We start from the raw sequence: 24,111 nt of genomic DNA on the forward strand, positions 1-24,111 counted from the left end.
CCCTCTTCTGGTGTGTCTGAAGACAGCCCAGTTTACTCATATACTCATGTAGCAGTTTACCCTTCACGATACTCATCTGCCTTAGTTGTGTTACATGATTTTATTACAGACACAATTTCTATTAATTGCATTAAGTGGTGAGGATTTTCATATGCTAATGTTGTAATTCATATGTTAATGTTGGTCAAATTAACAAATTAACAGGAAACAAAATTAACATGAAATCTGAATATCAGGTGCTAAGTGTTATGGCTATCATAAAAATATTCTTGGAATGTGTTTGGAAGGGAGCAGAGATAAAGAAGCTTGTGACTAGAGCAGGTGTTGTCTGAGCACAGTGCAGACCTTGAGATCATAATGACCCTGCAGAGCTGTTCTGCAGTTACAGTGGTCTCTGAAGGTTCTATCGTATACAGTGATAAGCGTGTTTTAGGGGATGAGATCATGAGATAGGATTTCTTTTTGTTTAGTACTTGTGACAAGAAGCAACTTGACGAAGGAAGGGCTTATTCTAATTTATAATTTGAGGCTACAGCTGATGGGGCCAAGGCTTTGGCAGGAGTACAACAAATTGGTCATATTACATGTATAGTCAGGAACCAGCGAACAGCAAATGCCTGTGCTCAACTTAGTTTGTCCTTTTCTTTTTTCTTTTTTTTTTTAAGATTTATTTATTTTATTAATATGAGTACACTGTAGCTGTCTTTAGACATACCAGAAGAGGGCATCAGATCTCTTTACAGATGGTTGTGAGCCACCATGTGGTTGCTGGGAATTGAACTCAGGACTCTGGAAGAGCAGTCAGTGCTCTTAACCTCTGAGCTATCTCTCCAGCCCCCTTCTTTTCTTTTAAGATTTATTTATTTTATGTATATGATTCATATGGCATACTGTTAATTTGACCAAAAGACACAGACAACATTACTCTAGCATATGAAAATCCTTACAACTTAATGCAATTAAGAGAAACTGTGTCTGTAATAAAATCATTTAACACAACTAAGGCAGATGAGTAACGTAAAGGCTAAACTGCTACATGCTATGAATACAAGAGCCATATTAAGTTACAAGTCAATTCATTATACTTAAGTTACAAGTCAATTCATTCGGAACTGTACACGCTTGCTTCACCACACACTATTTATAAATGTACTTCAGAAAAACACAAAGTGACTCATCCGATGAAAATGTCAGATGAGACATTATAAGCTTTTGATTTACACAAAACAGGTACTCAATAAATCTGAAAAAACTGATGGTGCAGGTATGATTTTCATAGTACTGTTTAAATCTAGGCAAACAGTATAAAAATTTTAAGAAAACTACTCCAAAGAACTAAGGGGGAGGAACAGTTATTTTAATTATACCTAGTCCTCCATATTCCCTTCAATGAACTTTTCTAGCATGCTTATCTTGAGAATTTCACAGATATTTACAATGTATTTATCTGGTCATATTCTACCATTCCTCAGAGATAACACTATGCACTTTACTTACCCTCACATTTCTATACAGTATTTGTCAGGATTCATCTCAAATTTCATCAAAGGTGAAATACCACACACCCAACAGTTATAAATGGCTTAAAATTTTCTCAAATACTCACTCAGCACTGGAAGCTTCAAAATACAATCTTGGAATCCCCTTAAATTCTCTTAGAGAATAAAAGACATGTCCGATAGCAGCCATCAGCTCAGAAAATTTACATAGAAGTAAAAGTCTACTTTTTAAACATTCTAATCATAATCCGATTTGCAGTAGTTTCAATTCAATCTCAGCATACTCCAGGAATAAGGATCCTACCTGTCTACAGAACGGCCTGGCCCGACTCCAAGTTCTGGACGTGCACTGGGTAAGAGGTAAGACAATCTGTCCATCACTGAGGACGCCACAGGTAAGGCAGCAACATTTTGATTTATTTTCTTAAGTTCATTTACAATGGCACTGGCAATAGACTTCAATACATGATGAGGAAGATGAAATGTAACTGTGGCCCACTGAAAGAAAATGGGAATATAATAAGCAAAGGGCTACTTCTCCAATTTTAACTAAAATCTTAGCTTTATCTCATCAATTAAAGAACTATGTGTCCCTAATATCAATTATACTATCAGTTTGTTGTTTACATCAAGAATTTGCTATAAATTAAAAAAATTAAGTATTTTATTAATGTCAAGGTAGATACAGAAAAGCAGGCAAAGTCTCCATCAGTTGATAAATAGATACTGTATGATAGTGTGGGTGAGTGCACAGGTGCATGCACAAAGATATTATACTGCAAAGCCTTTTAAAAGGTAGTAACTCCATCACTCCTGATGATGTAGATAAAGGCAAAGGACGTTATGCAACTTAATTACAATAGGCTGGAAACAGAAAGAGAAATATAAATGATGTCACGGACATGTGAAAGTTATACCATGTAACTCATAGCACCAAGACTAGAGTGACATTCACTAGAGCTGATGTGAGAGTATGGGGAGGCTTGTCAGAGTTGCAGGAAGCATATATGTGATGATCTAGCTAGTGATCACCAATCTGGCAACCTAGTATTTCCCTAGCATGCTGGCCACAGGTAACAACTTACTGTATACTAAAATTAAGGAAAGTACACGGGCTGGAGAGATGGCTCAGAGGTTAAGAGCACTGACTGCTCTTCCAGGGGTCCTGAGTTCAATTCCCAGCAACCACATGGTGGCTCACAACCATCTGTAATGGATATCCGACGCCCTCTTCTGGTGTGTCTGAAGACAACAACAGTGTACTCAGATAATGAAATAAATAAATAAATCTTTAAAAAAGAAAGGAAGAAAGAAAAGTACAGATTTCAAAAATTTTCACCAGAAAGCAACAAACCTATAAGGTGGTAGAGATACAATGTTTCCTTTCCTTTTATGTAATCTCTCTATAATGCATTGATATATCAAAATATCACACTGCATCTCATAAGTATAAACACTTATTTCATTTTAAAAATATTTGCTTTGTTTTGTCTTCTTAAGGCTTTATTTGCTGTTGCTGCTGCTGCTGCTGCTGCTGCTGCTGTCTGATTTTGTTGTTGTTCTTTCTTGAGACAGGGTCTCTACATAGCTCCATCCTAGAATTCACTATGAAGGCCAGGCTGGCCTAGAACTCAAGGATCCACCTGCCTGCCTCCTAAGTGCTAAGATGTGCCACTACACCCAGAAAGTTGAATTTTTATTTAAGGTTTAAAAAAAGTCTGTATGAGCTCAATGGCATGTACTTGCCCAGAATAACAAGGCCCTAAATTCAATTCTCAGAGCCACAAAAAAGATTTGAAACCCTAACAACTCTGAAAAAGACAACAGATAATACAGCAAGACAGCAGATAACATAGCAGCTAAGTAAGATAGGCCACACCTGTTATCCTAAAACTTATAAACCTGAGGCAGGAGAATTGTCCTGAGTTTTATGAGGTATATGAATTCCAGGCTAGCCTTTGCTACAGAATGAGATTGTTGTCCCCAAAATCCTCTTCCCCAAAAAAGAAAGTATATTATGATATAGCCAACCAATCTAATAACTTCTTCATCCTGCATCAACAATGTTAAACACCAGGTGGGTGGGCACTCAGTCCCCCATTAGTAAGAAGAATTTGGACATTACCATCACTGCTCTACGCGATGATTTAATCCATCTTAGCACATTTATGTCTGTGTTATCTTCATTGTAACCAAGAATAGAAATTACAAGCATGAGCTTTGTATTCACAACACTAAGACCCAGCCCAACTCCATCATCAACAACATCCAATAAACATTAATATTATTGAGGCTGGAGAGATGAATAAAATTCATGCACCCACATCAGGTGGCTCAATGTATAGCCCTAAAGCCAACATTTCCAATCGTTTAGAGTACTGGAACCCACATGAATATATACACACAGACATATTTACAATTTCAAAAATTAGTAAAACAGTGCTGGGATTGATGGGGCACACACTCAAGTCATCACTCAAAAGGCAGGGACAGGAAGATTACTGTGAGCTCTTGGGCAGCGTGGGCTACACAGTGAGTTAAAGGACACCCAGAGCTCCATCAAGAGACCATGTCTCCAAAAAAGAAAAACCCAAAATCCCCCAAACCATTATTTAATAGTATATATTAATGTACATATTAATATTACTTAATATTATAAACAAGTGGAAAACAAAGCTGAGAAGGGGAGGGGTAAACTATAAAGGTCCTAACTCTATACATTAATCTCATCTTCATGCTCTGTCCCTAGATCACATATTAAAACTGTCCCTATTCAGTCCAGCTCATCCTAGCACACTAGTTTAATACTACTAAGCCATATAACCATAAAGTTTTAAGGGTAAAAAAATATTATTTGAATTTCAAAAAAATGAATGAAGACTGACTGGACTTATAGCTTAATAGCTGAGTGTTTGCCCAGTATGCACAAAGCCCTGGGTTCAATTCCCAGCACCACCCAATGAGGGAATGACTCAAAAGTAAAGTGACGGGGTTGGGGATTTAGCTCAGTGGTAGAGCGCTTGCCTAGGAAGCGCAAGGCCCTGGGTTCGGTCCCCAGCTCCGAAAAAAAGAACCAAAAAAAAAAAGTAAAGTGACTAGCATTGAGCACTGGAGTTTGGGCCCCCAGAAGTACATATAAATGCTAGGTGGACCTGACTCCTGGTTCAGTCTGGGGCAGTGTCAGGAAATCCCCAGAGCAAACTAGCTCACAAGACCAACCACATGTATGAGTTCTGGGTCTGACTGAGACCCTGCTTCAGTTTAGAAAGTATGATGGAGAATAATTCCTGACAGCAACCTCAGGCCTCCACATGCACACGTGCACGCCCACACACATGCACAAACATGCCTACGGACATACATGCACATCACACACAAAGATGGAAAAAGAAAAAAATAGAGTGGAAATCTCTTACCTAGTTTCTAAACTTAACCTGTTAATAGATGAGAAGCCTACTCATTGAAAGGTCTTCAGCACAAAAACAAAAAAGCAAAACAGAAACAAAAGAGCAAGTCTTGACTCCCACTTGGAAAAAAACTCTACAATAAAATTCCAACTATGTACAGTAAATCATAACTTTGGAGTATGTTCCCCAGAAGGACTTAAGAGCATTTCACTACAAGTGTTAGCCATGGATTGCTGGAGTGAGGCAGTCTCTCAATGAACTAAACATCCATGTGGGTTCTGATGTGAGGACTATTGATTATTATGTGATATAATGGCTTTCTGATACACAGGGAGATACCTTTTACCTTCGACTTCCTTGTTTCCTCCCTTCCTTCTTTCCTTTCTTTCTTCCCTTTCTTTTTTAAGACCGGTGTAGCCCTGCTGTTCTGGAAGGGCTCTATAGACTAGGCTAGCCTTGAACTCAGAGTTCTTTCTGCCTGCCTCTGCCTCCTGAGTACTGAAGTTAAAGGTACCACCATTGGCCTGCTTCTTTATTTCCTTATTGTTTTCTTTCTGTTTTTGTTTTTACATTTTGTTTATATATGTGCCATGGGTGCATGGAGGTGAGAGGAAAACTCTTCAGTGTCAGTTCTCTCCTACCATGTATGTGATTGTGGAGGTCAAACTTAGTGGAGGGGGCCTTTACTGCTGCACTCTATTTTATTTGTGTTAAAGTTTTCAAACCCCAATCGTTTCACCTGCCCATTCCTTTCCTGAAAGGTGTGGGTCGCACAATCCATACCATAGTAATTTCTCAGGTTCCTAAAGACATAAACGGAAGAGTCATAGCACGAGCAAGTGGGAAACTACCCAGGCCAATGCGGTTCCTGTGCAAGGACCATTAAGACAGCAAAGGCCCAGAAGCTCCTGGATCATTCTGTTCTTACAAGAATACTTAACAAAGCACTACTTAGTCCTGAGGAAATTTCTGAGATTAACAACTGGGTAAGACACTTGCAAAGTAACAGAGGCAGTAATTAAATTCTTAGCTCCACTTAGTCCACCTGTGTTGGCCTTTCTACAATGTCAATAATCTCCAAGAATAATTGAGGATTACAAAAGGTGTAGCTGTACTTAATCCCAGAACTTGTGAGGCAGAGACAGGAGGATCTCTGTGAGTTTGAGACCAGCCTAGACTACACAGTGAGTTCCAGGACAACCAAGGCTATGTAACAAGACCCTGTTACGGAAAAACAAAAAAATTAAAAAAAGAAAAAATGATGAAAGTATGAAACATTTCAGAAGCTGACCTACAAGAGGCATCTTTATCAATCAAGTCAATACATTCTCAGATACCTAGTAGGCAATTATAAAATTCTGTCAGAAACCTGTCTGTGCTAATCTCAAACACTGCATTTACCCAGCAGGGACCACACTGGGTACTCATAATTTTAACATGAAGACCATGTCTCATGCTCTTGTGTGATCCAGCTTGTAAAACTCATCATCCTACTACTTTCCGTAAACCACTTATGCCACTAATATCAAACTGGAACACAAAGTGGCTAAGAACCTACATGTACTAATAAGACACGGCAGGCCAAAAAGGGTCACCAACTCCCCCAAGAAAGCCCAGGACTGTCCAACCTTGATAAAGCTTCTGTGGATCCTGCATGCCAGAATATTGCTCCAAAGGGCTAATACTTAGCATATTTGAGCATGCTGCCTTATTTGAAGTAATAAGTTGTAATGAGCCTGCCACTGGCTATTTTTCAGGGTAGATAGCCAGTTAGCCAGGCTGACTATACTGGATAAAGTCAGACAGACTGAGCAGCAGTTTGTTTCCCTGTAGCAGATGTGTATTGTATATGTGCATGTACTTGCTCACAGTGCTTCTTCCAAAACATCACACACAGTATAGTCTAGAGAACAGCAGAACATCTTCTGTTCTACGTTAGTATTCTAGACTTCACCTCTGACCAAGGAAAGTATTTAAAAAAATAAATAAATAAGTTCCAGCAATGGGCCCTTACTCATGAAATTTACTCAACATCATATCCAGAAAGCGTTTTCTGAAAAAAGGTAATCTACAATACAAAACTAACTATAGTGACCCCTGAAAGTTAAGCAGTCCACATCACAGGACTCTAACCACAGGCTCCTAACACTAATTAGATGTGTTTGTACACTATTTTCAGTAGAGCTAGTCTGGGCTTTTTCTTCCTCTCTATGCTTTAAGCTACACAACTTACTCTGCCACAATTGGCTGAGACAGATGTCCAGCAATTTTAAGCTCCTTCTAAATGAACTAAATGAACAAGCAAACACTGTTGACCAGAACTAACAGGAAAACGGGATCAGTGCTGACAGAGGAGACAAAGAAGAACCCTCATGGAACTCTAGAGTCTCTAGCTACTTACAGCACTTCCTGTGCTGCTGTTGCTTTGTTTTGTTTCATTTTTGTTTATAATGAAGTTGAGTTTTATTAAGAAAAAGCTTGGGGTTGGGGATTTAGCTCAGTGGTAGAGCGCTTGCCTAGGAAGCGCAAGGCCCTGGGTTCGGTCCCCAGCTCCGGGGAAAAAAAAAAAAAAAGAAAGAAAAAGCTTTAGAGCTGGGGAGGGGCTCAGTCAGTAAAGTGAATGTCAAACAAGTGGAGAATCTGAATTCAAATAAAAGGCTTATGCAGAGCCAACTGTCTGTAACTCAACAATGGTGTGAAGGGTACAGGGGAGTTCCAGGAGCTCATGGGCTGGTCAGTCCAACCTCATGAGTGAGCTCCAGAATCAGTGAGAAGAATACTCTAAATGTTGACCTCAGGGCTCTGCACACACTGGACAAAATTCAAACACTACCACATAAGGTCAGATGAAAGAGAAATCTTTAGCTTGATGATGTGGTACGCTATTATCATGCCAGCACTCAGAAAACTGAGCCCAACATATTCTTACCGTAGCTTAAAGGCAGTGGCTATATAACTAGAAAAATCTGCTTTAAAAAAAAAAAAAAAAAAAAGACCTGACGGCCAATGCAATGGTTTGGGGAACAAAGCTCTTGTCACTAAGACCTGAATTTATTCACTAAAACCAACATAGTGAAAGAACTGGCTTCTGCATACCATTCTATGAACCCATATGTACAGACACACACAGAAATTACATAGTGTGTATATAATTTAAGTATTTAAGTTATTATTTTAATATTAACAAAAACAATGAAAATCTTGGTTTCTAAATCTAACCTGTCCATAAACAAAAAGCCTACTTATCAAAAGGATTTGTAGAACCACAGGGAGAAAACAACAACAACCAAAAAGAAAAGGGAAGGGGAGGGGAGGGGAGGGGAGGGGAGGGGAGGGGAGGGGAGGGGAGGGGAGGGGAGGGGAGGAAAGAGAAGAGAAGAGAAGAGAAGAGAAGAGAAGAGAAAGCTTATTCCAGCTGTTTAAGAGCCCCACAGTAACACGCAGTTACTGTATTCTAGCACCAAGCTATTGCCATGGGGGGGGGGAAGGTGGGTGCATGTGCACTTGTGTGTGAGCTCGTGTGTGTAAAGAGCTCTCACAAAGTGCAAGGGCACTATACTACAACATCAATGTGGCCATAGAGTGAAGACTCATGCCAATTCCGACAGCTCTAGTGTCTTTCTCTGTTCCTGCTTCCTCTAAGTACCAGCTCTGTGTCACAGCTTCCTTTGCACTGTTCAGCTCTCTAATACTTCTTAAATCAATTTCTTATAATACATTTCTTCTACTCAAATTCACAGTATAACTTATGCTTTCTTAAACCAAATGTTTCATTGCTGGAGTTACAAACTAATAAAACCATGGTAAAAGTACAAAATAGAATTTGATGCAAATATTAGGACAGGCACGGCAGTGTACACAGGTAATGCCGACATCATTGAATTGCAGTAGGAGGGGCAACAGTGTGACACTAGGCTTGGATATGCACAGACTCTACCTGCACAAGGAAAATAAATGCAATATTTGTAAGAGTTCACATCTCTCTTTAAGGATGACCTTGAGAACGTATCAGAGAGATAGCCTAAGTAAAAACAGGAGAGGCCATTATTTAAGTAAGCTTACAGCTGTGCCTGAAAGAAAACTGTGAATGGAAATTTTACTTTTAGGAAAACAGCCTTTAATTTCAACCTTGTATCTGTCATTATCTATTATTCTTACAACTTATGAGAAAACCTGGAAATAATATAAATTAATTATATCCAAGGATTTTACTCAAAGAAATTTCTCTTCCCCTAACTTACCAAAAATCAATTTCAAAGATAACACAAAATAAGGTATTCTGACAAAGGCCTGTAGTCCAAATACTCGGGAGAGGGAAAACAGGGTCAATAAGGCAACTGGGATGGACGGTGAGCTCTTGTCTCAAAAGCATGAAGGGGAGGGGGATGAGGGGAGAGGGAAGGGTAAGGAATGGAGGAGGAGGAGGAGGGAGAGGGAAAGGGGAAAAGGAAGAGAAAAAAGAAAGACAAAATGGGACTACTGAGATGGCTCAGCAGTTACAGGTACTTGCCAATCAGTCTGATGACCACAGTTCAATCCCCAGAACTCACATGATAAAAGAACTGACTCCCAGCTTGTGCTTAATACAGGCATTGTGGCATACGCTGAGGCCTCTCTCTTCCTCTCCCCCACACACATCAGTATGTAGCTTAATTTTTTTTTTTTTTGAAAAACCAAATGCCCTCATTTCCATAGATATGTTCCCATTCTCATGTAAGTTTACTTAACTTACTTAACTCACTCATCAACCTCTCAATCACTACACGCATAAGGATGATTCACAGAAGCAAAAGCACTCACAAAAATTAAAATTAGGGTGCTGGTGGCGGCAAAGCACACCTTTAATCTCAGCACTTGAGAGGCTGAGGCAGGAGAATCTTGAGTTTGAGGTCAGCAGGTCTACAGAGTGAGCAAAGAGTATTCCAGGACCACCAGGGTCTTTGTAAAAAAAAAAAAAAAAAACAAAAAAAAAAAACTGGTCTCAAAAAACCAAAAGGGAAGGAAGGAAAAAAGGGAGTGAATGGGATAGGGAAATGAAGATGGAGACGGAGACGGAGACGGAGACGGAGACGGAGACGGAGACGGAGAGGGAGAGGGAGAGGGAGAGGGAGAGGGAGAGGGAGAGGGAGAGGGAGAGGGAGAGGAGGGAGATGGAGAGGGAGAGGGAGAGGGAGAGGGAGAGGGAGAGGGAGAGGGAGAGGGAGAGGGAGAGGGAGAGGGAGAGGGAGAGGGAGAGGGAGAGGGAGAGGGAGAGGGAGAGGGAGAGGATGGAGAGGGAGAGGGAGAGGATGGAGAGGGAGAGGGAGAGGGAGAGGGAGAGGGAGAGGGAGAGGGAGAGGGAGAGGGAGAGGGAGAGGGAGAGGGAGAGGGAGAGGGAGAGGAGGGAGAGGGAGAGGAGGGAGAGGGGGAGGGGGAGGGAGAGGGAGAGGGGGAGGGAGACGGAGAGGGAGACGGAGAGGGAGACGGAGAGGGAGACGGAGAGGAAGATGGAGAGGGAGAGGGAGAGGGAGAGGGAGAGGGAGAGGGAGACGGAGAGGGAGACGGAGAGGGAGAGGGAGAGGGAGAGGGAGAGGGGGAGGGAGACGGAGAGGGAGACGGAGAGGGAGACGGAGAGGGAGAGGGAGAGGGAGAGGGAGAGGGGGAGGGAGAGGGAGAAAACAATTAAGAGTAAACTTTAAAGGGCTGGAAAGATGGCTAAGTGGTTTAGAACACTGGCTTGTCCTCCAATGGATCCAGTTTCAAAACCCAACACCCATATGGCAGTTCCTATGTATAACTCCAATTCTTGAGGACCTGAAACCCTCTTCTGGCCTCTTTGAGCACCAGGCACACAAGTGTTCCGTAAATACACATACAGAAAATACATATAAACGCACACACACACACACACACACACACACACACACGCACGCACGCACGCACGCACGCGCACGCACGCACACACCTCTCTTTCAAGGGAAAAGAAGGAGTAAAGAAGGAGTAAAGAAGGAGTAAACTGAGTTTGAGCAGTTAGAAGCACTTCCAGAGTCCCTCTGTTCAATTCCCAGTGTTCACATCATTGCTAATAACTATCTATAACTCCAATTGTAGGAGAACTAATGCCCTCTTTTGGACTCCGTAGGTATCCTGTATGCATATGATACATAGGCATGTATGAAGGCAAAATACCTATACACATTTCTTTTTTTTTTTCTTTTTTTTTTTTTTTTTTGGTTCTATTTTTCGGAGCTGGGGACCGAACCCAGGGCCTTCCGCTTCCTAGTCAAGCGCTCTACCACTGAGCTAAATCCCCAACCCCCCTATACACATTTCAAATGTTCTTCAAAAAAGTAACCCTCAACAACATAGTTTTTAGCTAGCCATAAGTATAACTCAGTGGTAGAGCACTAACCTGTGTGATACAGCGGGCTCAATCTCAGCACCAGAGAAACACAACCATATCATAGAAGATGCTTTCTCTCCTAAAGACGAGAAAAGGCTAGTAAGAGCATCTCTCGGGCTGGAGAGATGGCTCAGTGGTTAAGAGCACTGACTGCTCTTCCAGAGGTCCTGAGTTCAAATCCCAGCAACCACATGGTGGCTCACAACCATCTGTAATGGGATCTGATGCCCTCTGCTGGTGTGTCTGAAGACAGCTACTCTGTACTTATACATAATAAATAAATACATCTTTAAAAAAAAAAAAAAAAACCTTTAAAAAAAAAAAAAAGAGCATCTCTCAAGATCTCTCAAGGAACAAGACAGGAAAAGCAACAGAGGGAAAACTTAGTCCATCACAGCCCCAAATACACTTTAATTCTTACCTTAGCAACTTTATGGTTTGCTGCAGTTTCATGAGATGTATTTTTTAAACCATCTTTGAGCTGTGTGATGAACAAATCATAACCCTCTGTACTAGAAACATCTATCTTTTCTACGCATGCTGATAAGAGTTGTTGTGCCTAAATTTAAAAAAAAACAAAATTAAACACAATAAAACAGATTTTTATTCAGCTTCTTTGTGATAGTTTTAACTATAAAAAGCTTTACCTTGTAATTAATTTTACATAAGCCTAAGTAATCATTTAAATGAATTAAAACAATGCATTCAATGCAGTAACCAGAGGGCAATATCAATATAGTAATTACCATAAATTAAACAAAGAAAAACAAATAAGCTAAAACTATGATCAAGAGTGAAACATGTCAACTTTTAAACATAAATACAAGATTCTTTGTACACAAAACCATTCAACAAGTAGTATGAAAACCATCAGCAATGCTAGCCACAGATTCAACCAAAACTCAGCAGAAACCTAGGGTTGATTAAAAAGCAACAACATGCATTTGCAGGTCACCAAACCAAGTCTAGAATCCCATTCCTAACTTCTAAAACTAATAATCTAGTAAATGCCATCTAGAGAGCAAGAGTGTTTACAAGGATTATTACCTAAAAAATATTTGCGGCCCAAGGAGATGGCTCAGCAGATCAAGGTAGCTGCCAAACCTGACCTGAGCTCCATCCCTGAGACCTACATGGTAAGAAGAGGGGCAGACACCAGCAAGTTTTTCTCTGACCTCCACATGAACGCCATGGCACAAAGACAAATAAATAAAGGCAATTTTCAAGTATTTCTTTTAAAATACTTACTGGGTAGTGATGGGGAACATCTTTAATCTCAGTTCTTGGGAGGCAGAGCCAGGCAAAATCTCTTGAGTTTGAGACCAGCCTGGTCAACAAATAGAGCTCTAGGACAGCCAGAGCCACACAGAGAAACTGTCCCCAAAACACAAAAAGAGAAAGAGAAGGAGAAGGAGAAAGAGAAGGAGAAAGAGAAAGAGAAAGGGGGAGGGGGAGGGGGAGGAGGCGGGGAAGGGGGAGGGGGAGGGGAGGGGAGGGGGAGGGGGAGGAGGCGGGGAAGGGGGAGGGGGAGGGGGAGGAAGGAAGGAAGGAAGGAAGGAAGGAAGGAAGGAAGGAAGGAAGGAAGGTAGGTCAGTGGTCGTGGAACTATAAAATATAAGTGTATATGTTTTCTTTTGTTTTGATTTTTCTCAGTCTGGGCATCAAACCCAAAGCTTCCTACATGTTCCACAATCTAAATCTAGGGTTTCACTTACAACCCTCTATGAATATACTTTATTTAGCAAAAGAAAAAATACACAGCAAAGGGGTAATGGACACAAACTCCTCCACTTAGCTAAGTTATTTGCAGTTGGTAGGTGATGAACAAGAGAAAAATCAATGGAATGTCACGGGCTGTATCAACCACACTCCAGGGAAGGTGTGTGTGTGTGTGTTGTGGTTTGCCCTGAAGTTATCTGTATTTTGATGCTAATTCCACTGCCCCAAAGACAGCGGCCTAGTCACTACTCAGAACTCAGGTGACTTCACCAGAACCACCTCCCCATTGAATTTGTAAGGTACAGGTGAGGGGCAGGTACAGGATAGAAGGAGGCCTGTCATTGGAGGAGAAGGAAGGATGGGCAGGAGAGAAGTTTGAAGGAAGAGGAGGAGACTAGAGGAAAAAGGAGAGACAGGAGAGAGGAGAGGGAGAGAAGCTGTGGCAGGACAAGATGGCAGGTGATGTTAAGATTCTGCTCTGTGCATTTATAGGTTATTATTGTTATTAAGGGATGGATAGTACCAGGCTTTGTATGTTTAAGTGGGCAATTATATCTTATCAATTGGGTCAAAGATTATTTTGTTGTGTGTTCTTTAATGTGTAGATTTAAGTAATGTAATGGAGTGTGTGGCGACTGGTCTGGGCCGCCGCAGAGTTGGGATGAGTGCGGACCAAGTGGGGTAAAAGACAACCATACCTTTTTATTTTTATATTTTTACAACAACATGTGTGTGTGTGTACTTTTTGTTTTGTTATTTTCTGTCATTATTTTAGAGTGAGAAAATGAAGTTGGGTAAGAAAGGAAGTGGGGAAAATGTGGCAACAGCTGGGGAAGGAGAATTTAAAAAGTGTTTAATAGCTGGGAGGAGGTGGTGATGCCTTTAAATGCCAGAGCTCTGGAGGCAGAGGCAGGGGGACCTCTGAGTTCAAGGCCAACTTGGTCTATAAAGTGAATCCCAGGACAGCCAGGGCTACACAGAAAAGCAAAAAGAAGAAAAAAAGTTTCTAATAAATAAAACAAAAATCAAGTCAGATGTTTTGGTTCAAACTGTAATCCCAGCACTCAAGAGGCACAGGCAGAAAGATCTCTATGAGCCTAAGGACAGCCAAAGCTCAAAACAAAAACTAAGTAGAAACAAGTATAATGGCACATTCCAACATTTGAGAGATGGATCAAGAGTTCAAAATTGGGGCTGGAGAGATGGCTCAGTGATTAAGAGCACTGACTGCTCTTCCACAGGTCCCGAGTTCAATTCCCAGCAACCACATGGTGGCTCACAACCATCTGTAATGAGATCTGATGCCCTCTTCTGGTGTGTCTGAAGACAGCAACAGTGGACTCATATACATAAAACAGATCTTTTAAAAAAGAAAAAAAGTTCAAAATTATTCTTGACTACACAGAGTAAGCTGGAAGCCAGCCTGGGCAATGTGAGATCCTGTCTCAATTTTTTCTAATCTCTTTCTCAGGCTTGATATGTCATGCAACTACACTGTGCCCAACGTGAAAACAGGGTTTGAAGGGAATGAAGAAGAGTAGAAGAGCAGAAGGAGAGAGGGGAAGGAGTGTTGCGGGGTGGGGGGGAAGAGACAGAAGAAACACCAAAGAGAAAAGAGGAGAAAACCGAGAGACGTGGTGAGAAAGAAAAGATGTGCTCCACTGGTCTCCTACAACTTAGAAATGATGGGACTTGGAGCAACTGTCCACAAGTCACCAGCTAACCTAAGTGCCCAGGCTGGCAGAGTGGGCTCCACAGCTAGCCCTAGGCTATTGCTACACATAAGCCATAGTGTTTATTAACTCACTGTATTTTTGGAATCTTTATTACAGTTGCTTATCTTGTAGCCAAAGAATAGTTCACACCTAAAACACCACTTCAATAAGCACCAGCTGAATTATGCAGAGAAAGATAAGTATTTCAAGGTGTGGTTCATGACTCAATCCTTTGTTTATATGTGAGTAACTATACAATGTCTTTACAACACAATTCATGAACCTTATGTTCTAGAACAACTTATACCCTAAGGACAACTTAATTCACTTAATACTCAAAGGTCAGAGGTTACCTCTGGCATGGCACACACCGAGTTTGTTTCTACTTACCTCTGTGACAGGAAGTTCAAGCTGAACCACATCATCCTGCTTTGAAACTGGAGTTTGTAGAGCAGTGTCTAGCAACAAGATCCCATTGAGGTCCTTCCTACAACCTACTGCATAATCATCCACAAATATAACTTTATCCACAGCAGAAATATACTGACATTTCACCTGTCCACCCGGTTTAGCTGTAAAAAGAACAAAAAATTCAACAATTAAGATTTTAAAACCAACAATCCTATCTGAGACAATGAACTGGAAAAAGTTTATTAAAACCATGATTACAGCAGACCGGAATATGAGCTATAGTCAATCTCCACAGAAACTGATTTTAACTTGGCAGCTATAACGCTACTCTAAGAGACTGTCATAGAGTCGAGCATAGAGACACCCGCCTGCAACCCCAGCAAACAGGAGGCTAAGGCAGAAGCAAAGGTTCAGGGAAACATGTCCTACAAAACTAAGACATCTTGGGGGGTGGAGGGGCAATCTACATGAGACAAAGAGCAGACGTGGTAAAATACCTTAAAGTGATAGAGTTGAATAAAGGAATTGCAGTAAACCTATTTCTCCCATACTATTCTTAGATAATATTCTTTTCCTCTGAGGGAACAGGATGGAGACAGTGATCTGCATGCAGATTAAACCAGGTTTCCCAGAATTATTTGTCACATACTATCCTTACTCCCCAGATAATGTATTTGACCCCTTGTTAAAAATCATTAACCATTATGTTTAAGGATATCTCTAGGCTCTTTATCCATCCCATCATGCTCCATGCCTGCCCATGTATTCATCAGTACCACATTGTTTCCATCTGCAGTTGAGAACCCAACCCAGCACTTGTGCATACTAATCAAGCCCCGTAATTACTGAGCCATACTCCTTTCCTCAATACCACACTATTTTAATTACTGTAGCTTTGCAGTTTAGTTTTGTGATCAGGAAATGTAAATCCACCAATTCCTTCCCCCCAAGTACTGACTGAGCTACATCCCTACCTAACTTTTGTCTTTTTCAGAACTGCTCTGAATATTCAAAGCAATCCCCTTAAGATCTCCTATGAATTTTTTCTTCTGAAAAAAAGTTACTGGGATTTTGACAATTGCAAAGAATATACAGATCACTCTGAGTGATGTTAAAATCTGGATATTAAATGTCCTCCAAAGATAGACCTCCCTTCCAATGAAGGGCTCCTAGAAGGTGAAGGTACCTTATGATTGTGAAACCATAATCCCCATTTAAGACCTTGAAGATGACTATGGAACTTCCTTTTCTCTCTTTACTTCCCAGCCAGGAAAACAGTTCTGCCCCACCCTGTATTCTTTTCCATCTGCCCAAATACTGAAACCTCTAAAAATAGCTTAGCCATGGTGGCAAAAACCTTTAACCCCAACTTGGGACAGGCAGATCTCTGAGTCTGAAGCTAGCCTGTTATACACAGTGAATTTCAGGACAACCAGGGCTACACAGAGTAATCCTATCTACAAAAACCTAAAGAGCAACAGCAACAGCAACAGTAACAGTAACAGTAACAACAACAACAACACACACACACACACACACACACACACACACACACACACACCTCAAACAGTTATTAAATAAGTCTTTTTACTTATTAAGTTGACTGTCCCAGGTATTTGCTATAGTGTCAGAAAGTTGACTAAGTAGCAGGTAATATTCAGATATTATTTAGTGCTGTAATAACATAAAGGGACCAGGACTGATGTGTTTCTAATGGAAATGAAACAAGCAGTCACAGTGGTTGGCAGATTTTTAAAAATAAAGTGTGCACATCCTGAATGGCTCTACATTCCACTGGCAATCAGAAAGCCTTATGTTCACATAAAACTTTGAACTCAGATATTTATGACACCTCTACTCAATCACAACATTGAAAATAACCAAATATGCTTTAGAGTGGCAGACTTAGGGAAATATAACAACAGAATATTATTCAAAAAGAAACGCAACAAACAATATGCACAACAACTTTAATGAATTACAAAGGCATGCTAATACAAGAATCCAGGACCAGGGGGAAAAAATAACATAGTTGGCCAAGGTATAGGGGAATGGCAGAGTGCCTGCCTGCTATATGCCCAGGCCCTCCCTGGATTCAATCCTCAGCACCAACAAAAAGAAAAGGCTGTGTACTGTACAACCAGTTCTAATACACTATAGAAAGCACAAAAGCATAATACTTAATATATAACCGAAGCTTCAAACCCATAGCAATCCTCCTATTTCAGCCTACCAAGTAAATAAGAATCAAAAACATGAGCCACAAAACCCAGATGACAAAGTTTTCAAAGTATAATGACTACTGAAAATATTCCATGAGTAGGGTTCATTCTAAGACATAGTACTGTTCCCTGCAAGGGAACCTGAGTTTTGTTACACGCACTGTTAGGTCTCTCAGCATCTCAGAACATGGGTTGTATTTTTCCCTCAGGACACTGCTCAAGCACTATGTGGAGATTAACATCTTCATCTGAAACAGCTTTTGAAAAGAGCGATGAGGAGAGATGCAGAGCTACCTAGGGAACTCGGTCCTGGCCTGTCCGCTTTGGGAGTACAAACAAACAGTTGGATGAAGTTTGACTTGAACTGCCTTAAAATAAGGGCTCAGTGAGGAACGGTAAAGGGTCTATGTGGGATTCTGGGGGCGTGTTATCTATAGTAAGTCCCAAACAGTATTTCAGACATGCGCTACAAATAGAAATCCAATGGGCGTACTCCAAACAGAATTGTTCTGATTTGCAGCTGAGTTACTTCTGACACTGACAACTTTGTGAAAGAGCAACAATTTAATCACAGATGGTTATAGATTCTTTGAACATCAGACATAGAAATTAGTCCTCACATATTGATTTAGCCACTTAAGATCTCATTCCATACTAACTTAAATGATCTGTGTGTTATTTATCAACACCTAACATACTATACAGTCTGTCTGTCTGTCTGTCTGTCTGTCTCTCTCTCTCTCTCTCTCTCTCCTCCTTCCTCTTTCCCTCACCCCTCCTTCCTTCTTTGTGTGTGTGTGTGTGTGTGTGTGTGTGTGTGTGTGTGTGTGTAGGAAAGCTCTTCCCACTAAGCCATGAGCTATAGGAAAAGCAAGTACTGTAGTGACTAATTCACACACGATGTCTTTTAGTAAGTCAACTATTCTACATGGCCTTTAAACCCTTTTAATACACTAAGCTCCAACAAGGTGAAGTTAGTCTCTAATACACATGAAACAGATGCACTTTTAGGAATGACACTAGCTCACATTTGCTATGCTCCCTGCCTTTTCTTCCTTCCTCCCTAGTATGAGATCATTCATTCTCTTCACAAACAGTGACAATTGATTCAGAGAAAAAGAAAATGAAAAGAAAAGCTATCAGAAGACTTAGATAATTCAAAAACCAATCAAAATAAAGACCAAATAACAGCAACCAAGCCAGAAAGGGCGGTACACCCATGTATCCCACCACTTGACAGGCTAAATAAAGAGGAACATAAAGCTGAGAAAAGCCTAGGTTAGGTATGAAGACCCTACGTCATAAACAAAGCACAAAAGCCACAGAGCGGCACAGTGCTTACCTAACATGCACCAGACCCCAGGGTCAACCGGTGTCCCCAGTACAATAAAAATAAATAAAATTAAACGCAGAAACTTAACCTTTGCCATATAGCCTATTGCTTATAATATTTCACACAGTTACTAACAAAAACTTAGGAAGCATTTCTAAAAGAAAAAATAAATGGTGAAGGGCAAACTAAATTCTAGTTAAAAAAAAAAAATAGGGCACAGTTCATCTGATATAGTGCTACTTAGCACGCAAAAAGCTCCAGGTTCAATGGCCAACACTCCATAACAGGATATGGTGGCAACTATCAGTAATATCACCACTGAGGAGGTGGAGGCAGGAGGATCAGAAATGAGAAATGAGGACAGCCTGGGTTACATAAAGCCCTGCCTCAAACAAATAAAAATTGTAATTTACTCTAGACATACCAAGTAAATTTGCTCCTTTAAGAGCTTACATTCAAAGAAGAACCACTAAGTCCAGGTGCTCAATAGGACCAGTTAGCATAATTCTAAGGAAAACAGAAGTACACTCGATTCCACTCCAGACCACTAATCCCCAGGAAGTCATTGCTAAAAGCCCCCCTGGACAACACAGCTGACAACTTTATGGTGCCATATGCTTGTCTTTCTCCTACTTCATAAGGCAAAGAGTAGTAAAGCCAAGATGCTTTAACTTCTGCACATACTAAATCATAAAGGAAACAAGTACCACCTACCTCACTCTAATATGCATGTCATTTCCCAACACACACCCCCAAAAAACCCCAAAGGGTAGTATTTACCTCTTTCTTCTGACACTAACTTAGACCACTGCTCTACCCATCACCACTTCCCAAGCCCAAGGCTGCACTAGGGCAAGTTGACCACCCTATCTTGTAAAAGTTCTGACTAAGATAGCATTTTCAGCAAATGGTGCTGGTTCAACTGGAGGTCAACATGTAGAAGAATGCAGATTGATCCATGCTTATCACCCTGTACAAAGCTTAAGTCCAAGTGGATCAAGGACCTCCACATCAAACCAGATACACTCAAACTAACAAAAGAAAAACTAGGGAAGCATCTGGAACACATGGGCACTGGAAAAAATTTCCTGAACAAAACACCAATGGCTTATGCTCTAAGATCAAGAATCGACAAATGGGATCTCATAAAACTGCAAAGCTTCTGTAAGGCAAAGGACACTGTGGTTAGGACAAAACGGCAACCAACAGATTGGGAAAAGATCTTTACCAATCCTACAACAGATAGAGGGCTTATATCCAAAATATACAAAGAACTCAAGAAGTTAGACCGCAGGGAGACAAATAACCCTATTAAAAAATGGGGTTCAGAGCTAAACAAAGAATTCACAGCTGAGGAATGCCGAATGGCTGAGAAACACCTAAAGAAATGTTCAACATCTTTAGTCATAAGGGAAATGCAAATCAAAACAACCCTGAGATTTCACCTCACACCAGTCAGAATGGCTAAGATCAAAAACTCAGGTGACAGCAGATGCTGGCAACGATGCGGAGAAAGAGGAACACTCCTCCATTGTTGGTGGGATTGCAGACTGGTACAACCATTCTGGAAATCAGTCTGGAGGTTCCTCAGAAAATTGGACATTGAACTGCCTGAGGATCCAGCTATACCTCTCTTGGGCATATACCCAAAAGATGCCCCAACATATAAAAAAGACACGTGCTCCACTATGTTCATCACAGCCTTATTTATAATAGCCAGAAGCTGGAAAGAACCCAGATGCCCTTCAACAGAGGAATGGATACAGAAAATGTGGTACATCTACACAATGGAATATTACTCAGCTATCAAAAACAATGACCTTATGAAATTTGTAGGCAAATGGTCGGAACTGGAAAATATCATCCTGAGTGAGGTAACCCAATCACAGAAAAACACACATGGTATGTACTCATTGATAAGTGGCTATTAGCCCAAATGCTTGAATTACCCTAGATGCCTAGAACAAATGAAACTCAAGACGGATGATCAAAATGTGAATGCTTCACTCCTTCTTTAAAAGGGGAACAAGAATACCCTTGGCAGGGAAGAGAGAGGCAAAGATTAAAACAGACACAGAAGGAACACCCATTCAGAGTTTGCCCCACATGTGGCCCATGCATATACAGCCATCCAATTAGACAAGATGGATGAAGCAAAGAAGTGCAGGCCGACAGGAGCCGGATGTAGATCGCTCCTGAGAGACACAGCCAGAATACAGCAAACACAGAGGCATATGCCAGCAGCAAACCACTGAATTGAGAATAGGACCCCCGTTGAAGGAATCAGAGAAAGAACTGGAAGAGCTTGAAGGGGCTCAAGACCCCATATGTACAACAATGTCAAGCAACCAGAGCTTCCAGGGACTAAGCCACTACCTAAAGACTATACATGGAGTGACCCTGGACTCTGACCCCATAGGTAGCAATGAATATCCTAGTAAGAGCACCAGTGGAAGGGGAAGCCCTGGGTCCTGCTAAGACTGAACCCCCAGTGAACTAGATTGTTGGGGGGAGGGCGACAAGGGGGGGAGGATGGGGAGGGGAACACCCATAAAGAAGGGGAGGGGGGAGGGGGATGTTTGCCCGGAAACCGGGAAAGGGAATAACACCCGAAATGTATATAAGAAATACTCGTTAATTAAAAAAAAAAAAAAAGTTCTGACTAACAGTCCTTTTTTTGGTGTGGCGGTCCCTCACCTACTCATTTGTGGAGTGTTAGTAATAAGTCAGAGAGATCAAGCGGCATCCATACATCAAGTGGGCTGCCTTACCTCCATTGCCCATCAAGGAAGCCTTCTTCGATATCTGACCCCTATATTGGCAACCTTCCATTCCCATCCTATGTTCCCCATCCTTGTTCCTTCTCATGACATTAAGTTACTGTTTCAGTGTTTTAACTCCAATCCTCTTGTCATTGGACAATGTGCTTCTTTTAGGGCATGGTTTTGTAACATGTCATTTATCTGAAGAAAATATCAAAAACTTAAAAATTAAAAACTAAAAAAAGTCAGGCGGTAATAACACACACCTTTAATCCCAGCACTTGGGATGCAGAGGCAGATGGATCTCTGAGTGTGAGGCCAGCCTGGTCTATACAATGAATTCCAAGACAAGCAGGCCTACAGAGAAACTGTCTTAAAAAAATAAAAGCTAAAGTTAAAATTACTAAGAAGCAGTATTTTCACAATTTATAAAGTATTGCTCCTAACATAATAACATCCTGAATTTGTTAACTTTAACTGAGAGGTTTTAGGCTTAAAATGTGACAACAGCCATATACAGTGCTACACACCTCTAGTCCTAGCACTCTGAAGAAAGGAAGCAGAGCCCCTTTGTGTGTTTGACACTGGCCTAGTCTACATAAAATTCTAGAAGAGCCAGGGTTATATAGAGTTATCCTGTCTGGGGGAAAAATCCTAAAAAATAAGAGCCATCTTATCATCTTATCAACCCATTTGCAGACAAACATTTGCTGAACTGAACTGTAAATTTTTTCTTTTCTGTTATTGGATATTTTCTTTATTTACATTTCAAATGTCATCCCTTTTCCTGTTTCCCCTCTGGAAGCCCCCATCCCATCCCCGCCTCCCTCTGCTTCCATGATGGTGCTCCCCCACACACCCTCCCACCCCTCCCGCCTCCCCACCCTCCCATTCCCTACACTGGAGCATCCAGGCTTCACAGGACCAAGGGCCTCTCCTCCCACTGATGCCGGACAAGGCCATCATCCTCTGCTACATATGCTGCTGGGGCCATGGGTCGCTCCACGTGTACAATTTGGTTGGTGGTTTAGACACTGGGAGCTCTAGGGGTTCTGGTTGGTTGATACTGTTGTTCTTATGGGGTTGCAAACCCCTTCAGGTCCTTCAGTCCTTTCTCAACAACTCCACTGGGAAACCCATTCTCAGTCCAATTGTTGACTGTGAGCATCCAGCTCTGTATTTGTTAGGCCCTGGCAGAGCCTCCCAGAAGGCAGCTGTATCACGCTCCTGTCAGCATGCACTTCTTGGCATCTGCAATAGAATCTGGGTTTGGTGACTACATATGGGAAGGATCCCCAGGTGGGGAGGTCTCTGGATGGCCTTTCCTTCAGTCTCTGCTCCATGCTTTGTCTCTGTATTTCCTCCTGTGACTATTTTGTTCCCCCTTCTGAGAAGGACAGAAGCATCCATACTTCGGTCTTCTTCTTGAGCTTCATGTGGTCTGTGAATTGTATCTTGGGTATTCCTAGTTTTGGGGTTAATATTCATTTATCAGTGAGTGCATACCATGTGTGTTTTTTGTTATTGGTTACCTCACTCAGGATGATTAGTTTCTAGTTCCATCCATTTACCTAAAAATTTCATGAAGGCATTTGTTTTAATTGCTGAGTATTACTCCATTGTGTAAATGTTATCACATTTTCTGTATCCATTCCTCTGTTGAAGGACATCTGAGATTCTTTCCAGCTTCGGGCTATTGTAGATAAGGCTGCAAAGAACATAGTGGAGCACGTGTCTTGTTATATGTTGAACACTCCTGGTATTTGAACAGGAGTGATACAGCTGGGTCCTCAGGTAGCACTATGTCCAATTTTCTGAGGAATCACCAGACTGATTTCCAGAGTGGTTATATAAGCCTCCAATCCCACCAACAATGGAGAAGTGTTCCTATTTCTCCACATCCTCGACAGCAACTGTTAGCACCTGAGTTTTTGATCTTAGCCATTCTGAGTGGTGTGAAGTGGAATCTCAGGGTTGTTTTGATTTGCATTTCCCTGATGACTAAGGATGCAGAACATTTCTTTAGGTACTTCTCAGCCATTCAATATGGATATTCCTCAGTTGAGAATCCTTTGTTTAGCTCTGTTCCCCATTTTTTAATAGGGTTATTTGATTCTCTGGCATCTAACTTCTTGAATTCTTTGTATATATTGGATATTAGCCCTCTATCAAATGTAGGATTGGTAAAGATCTTTTCCCAATCTGTTGGTTGCTGTTTTATCCTATCAACAGTGTCCCTTGCCTTACAGCTTTGCAATTTTATGAGGTTCCATTTGTCAATTGTTGATCTTAAGAGCATAAGCCATAGTGTTCTGTTCAGGAAATTTTCCCCTGTGCCCATGTGTTCGAGGCTCTTCCTCACCTTTTCTTCTATTAGTTTAAGTGTATCTGGTTTTATGTGGAGGTCCTTGATCCACTTGGACTTCAGCTTTGTACAGGGTGATAAGAATAGATCCATTTGCATTCTTCTACCTCCTGACGTCCAGTTGAACCAGCACCATTTGTTGAAAATGCTGTCCAGAATGGAGAGGTGGCTCAGCAGTTAAGAATACCAATTGCTCATCCAGAGGTCCTGAGTTCAATCCTCAGCAACAACATGGTGGCTCACAACCATGTTTAATGGGATCCGATGCCCTCTTCTGATGTGTCTGAAGACAGCTG

General features: G+C 41.3%; 1 protein-coding gene across 1 annotated transcript in view; it reads right to left on the bottom strand.

The window, feature by feature from the left end:
* Positions 1 to 24,111, bottom strand: part of Birc6 (baculoviral IAP repeat-containing 6) — a 193,433-nt gene that overhangs the window by 153,213 nt on the left and 16,109 nt on the right. The window contains 3 exon segments of the mRNA NM_001170596.3: positions 1,804 to 1,997; positions 11,710 to 11,847; positions 15,113 to 15,294. Of these exon segments, the coding sequence (NP_001164067.1) occupies positions 1,804 to 1,997; positions 11,710 to 11,847; positions 15,113 to 15,294 (514 nt within the window).

Source organism: Rattus norvegicus, chromosome 6 (assembly GCF_036323735.1).
Source record: "Rattus norvegicus strain BN/NHsdMcwi chromosome 6, GRCr8, whole genome shotgun sequence".
Lineage (NCBI taxonomy): Eukaryota > Metazoa > Chordata > Mammalia > Rodentia > Muridae > Rattus > Rattus norvegicus.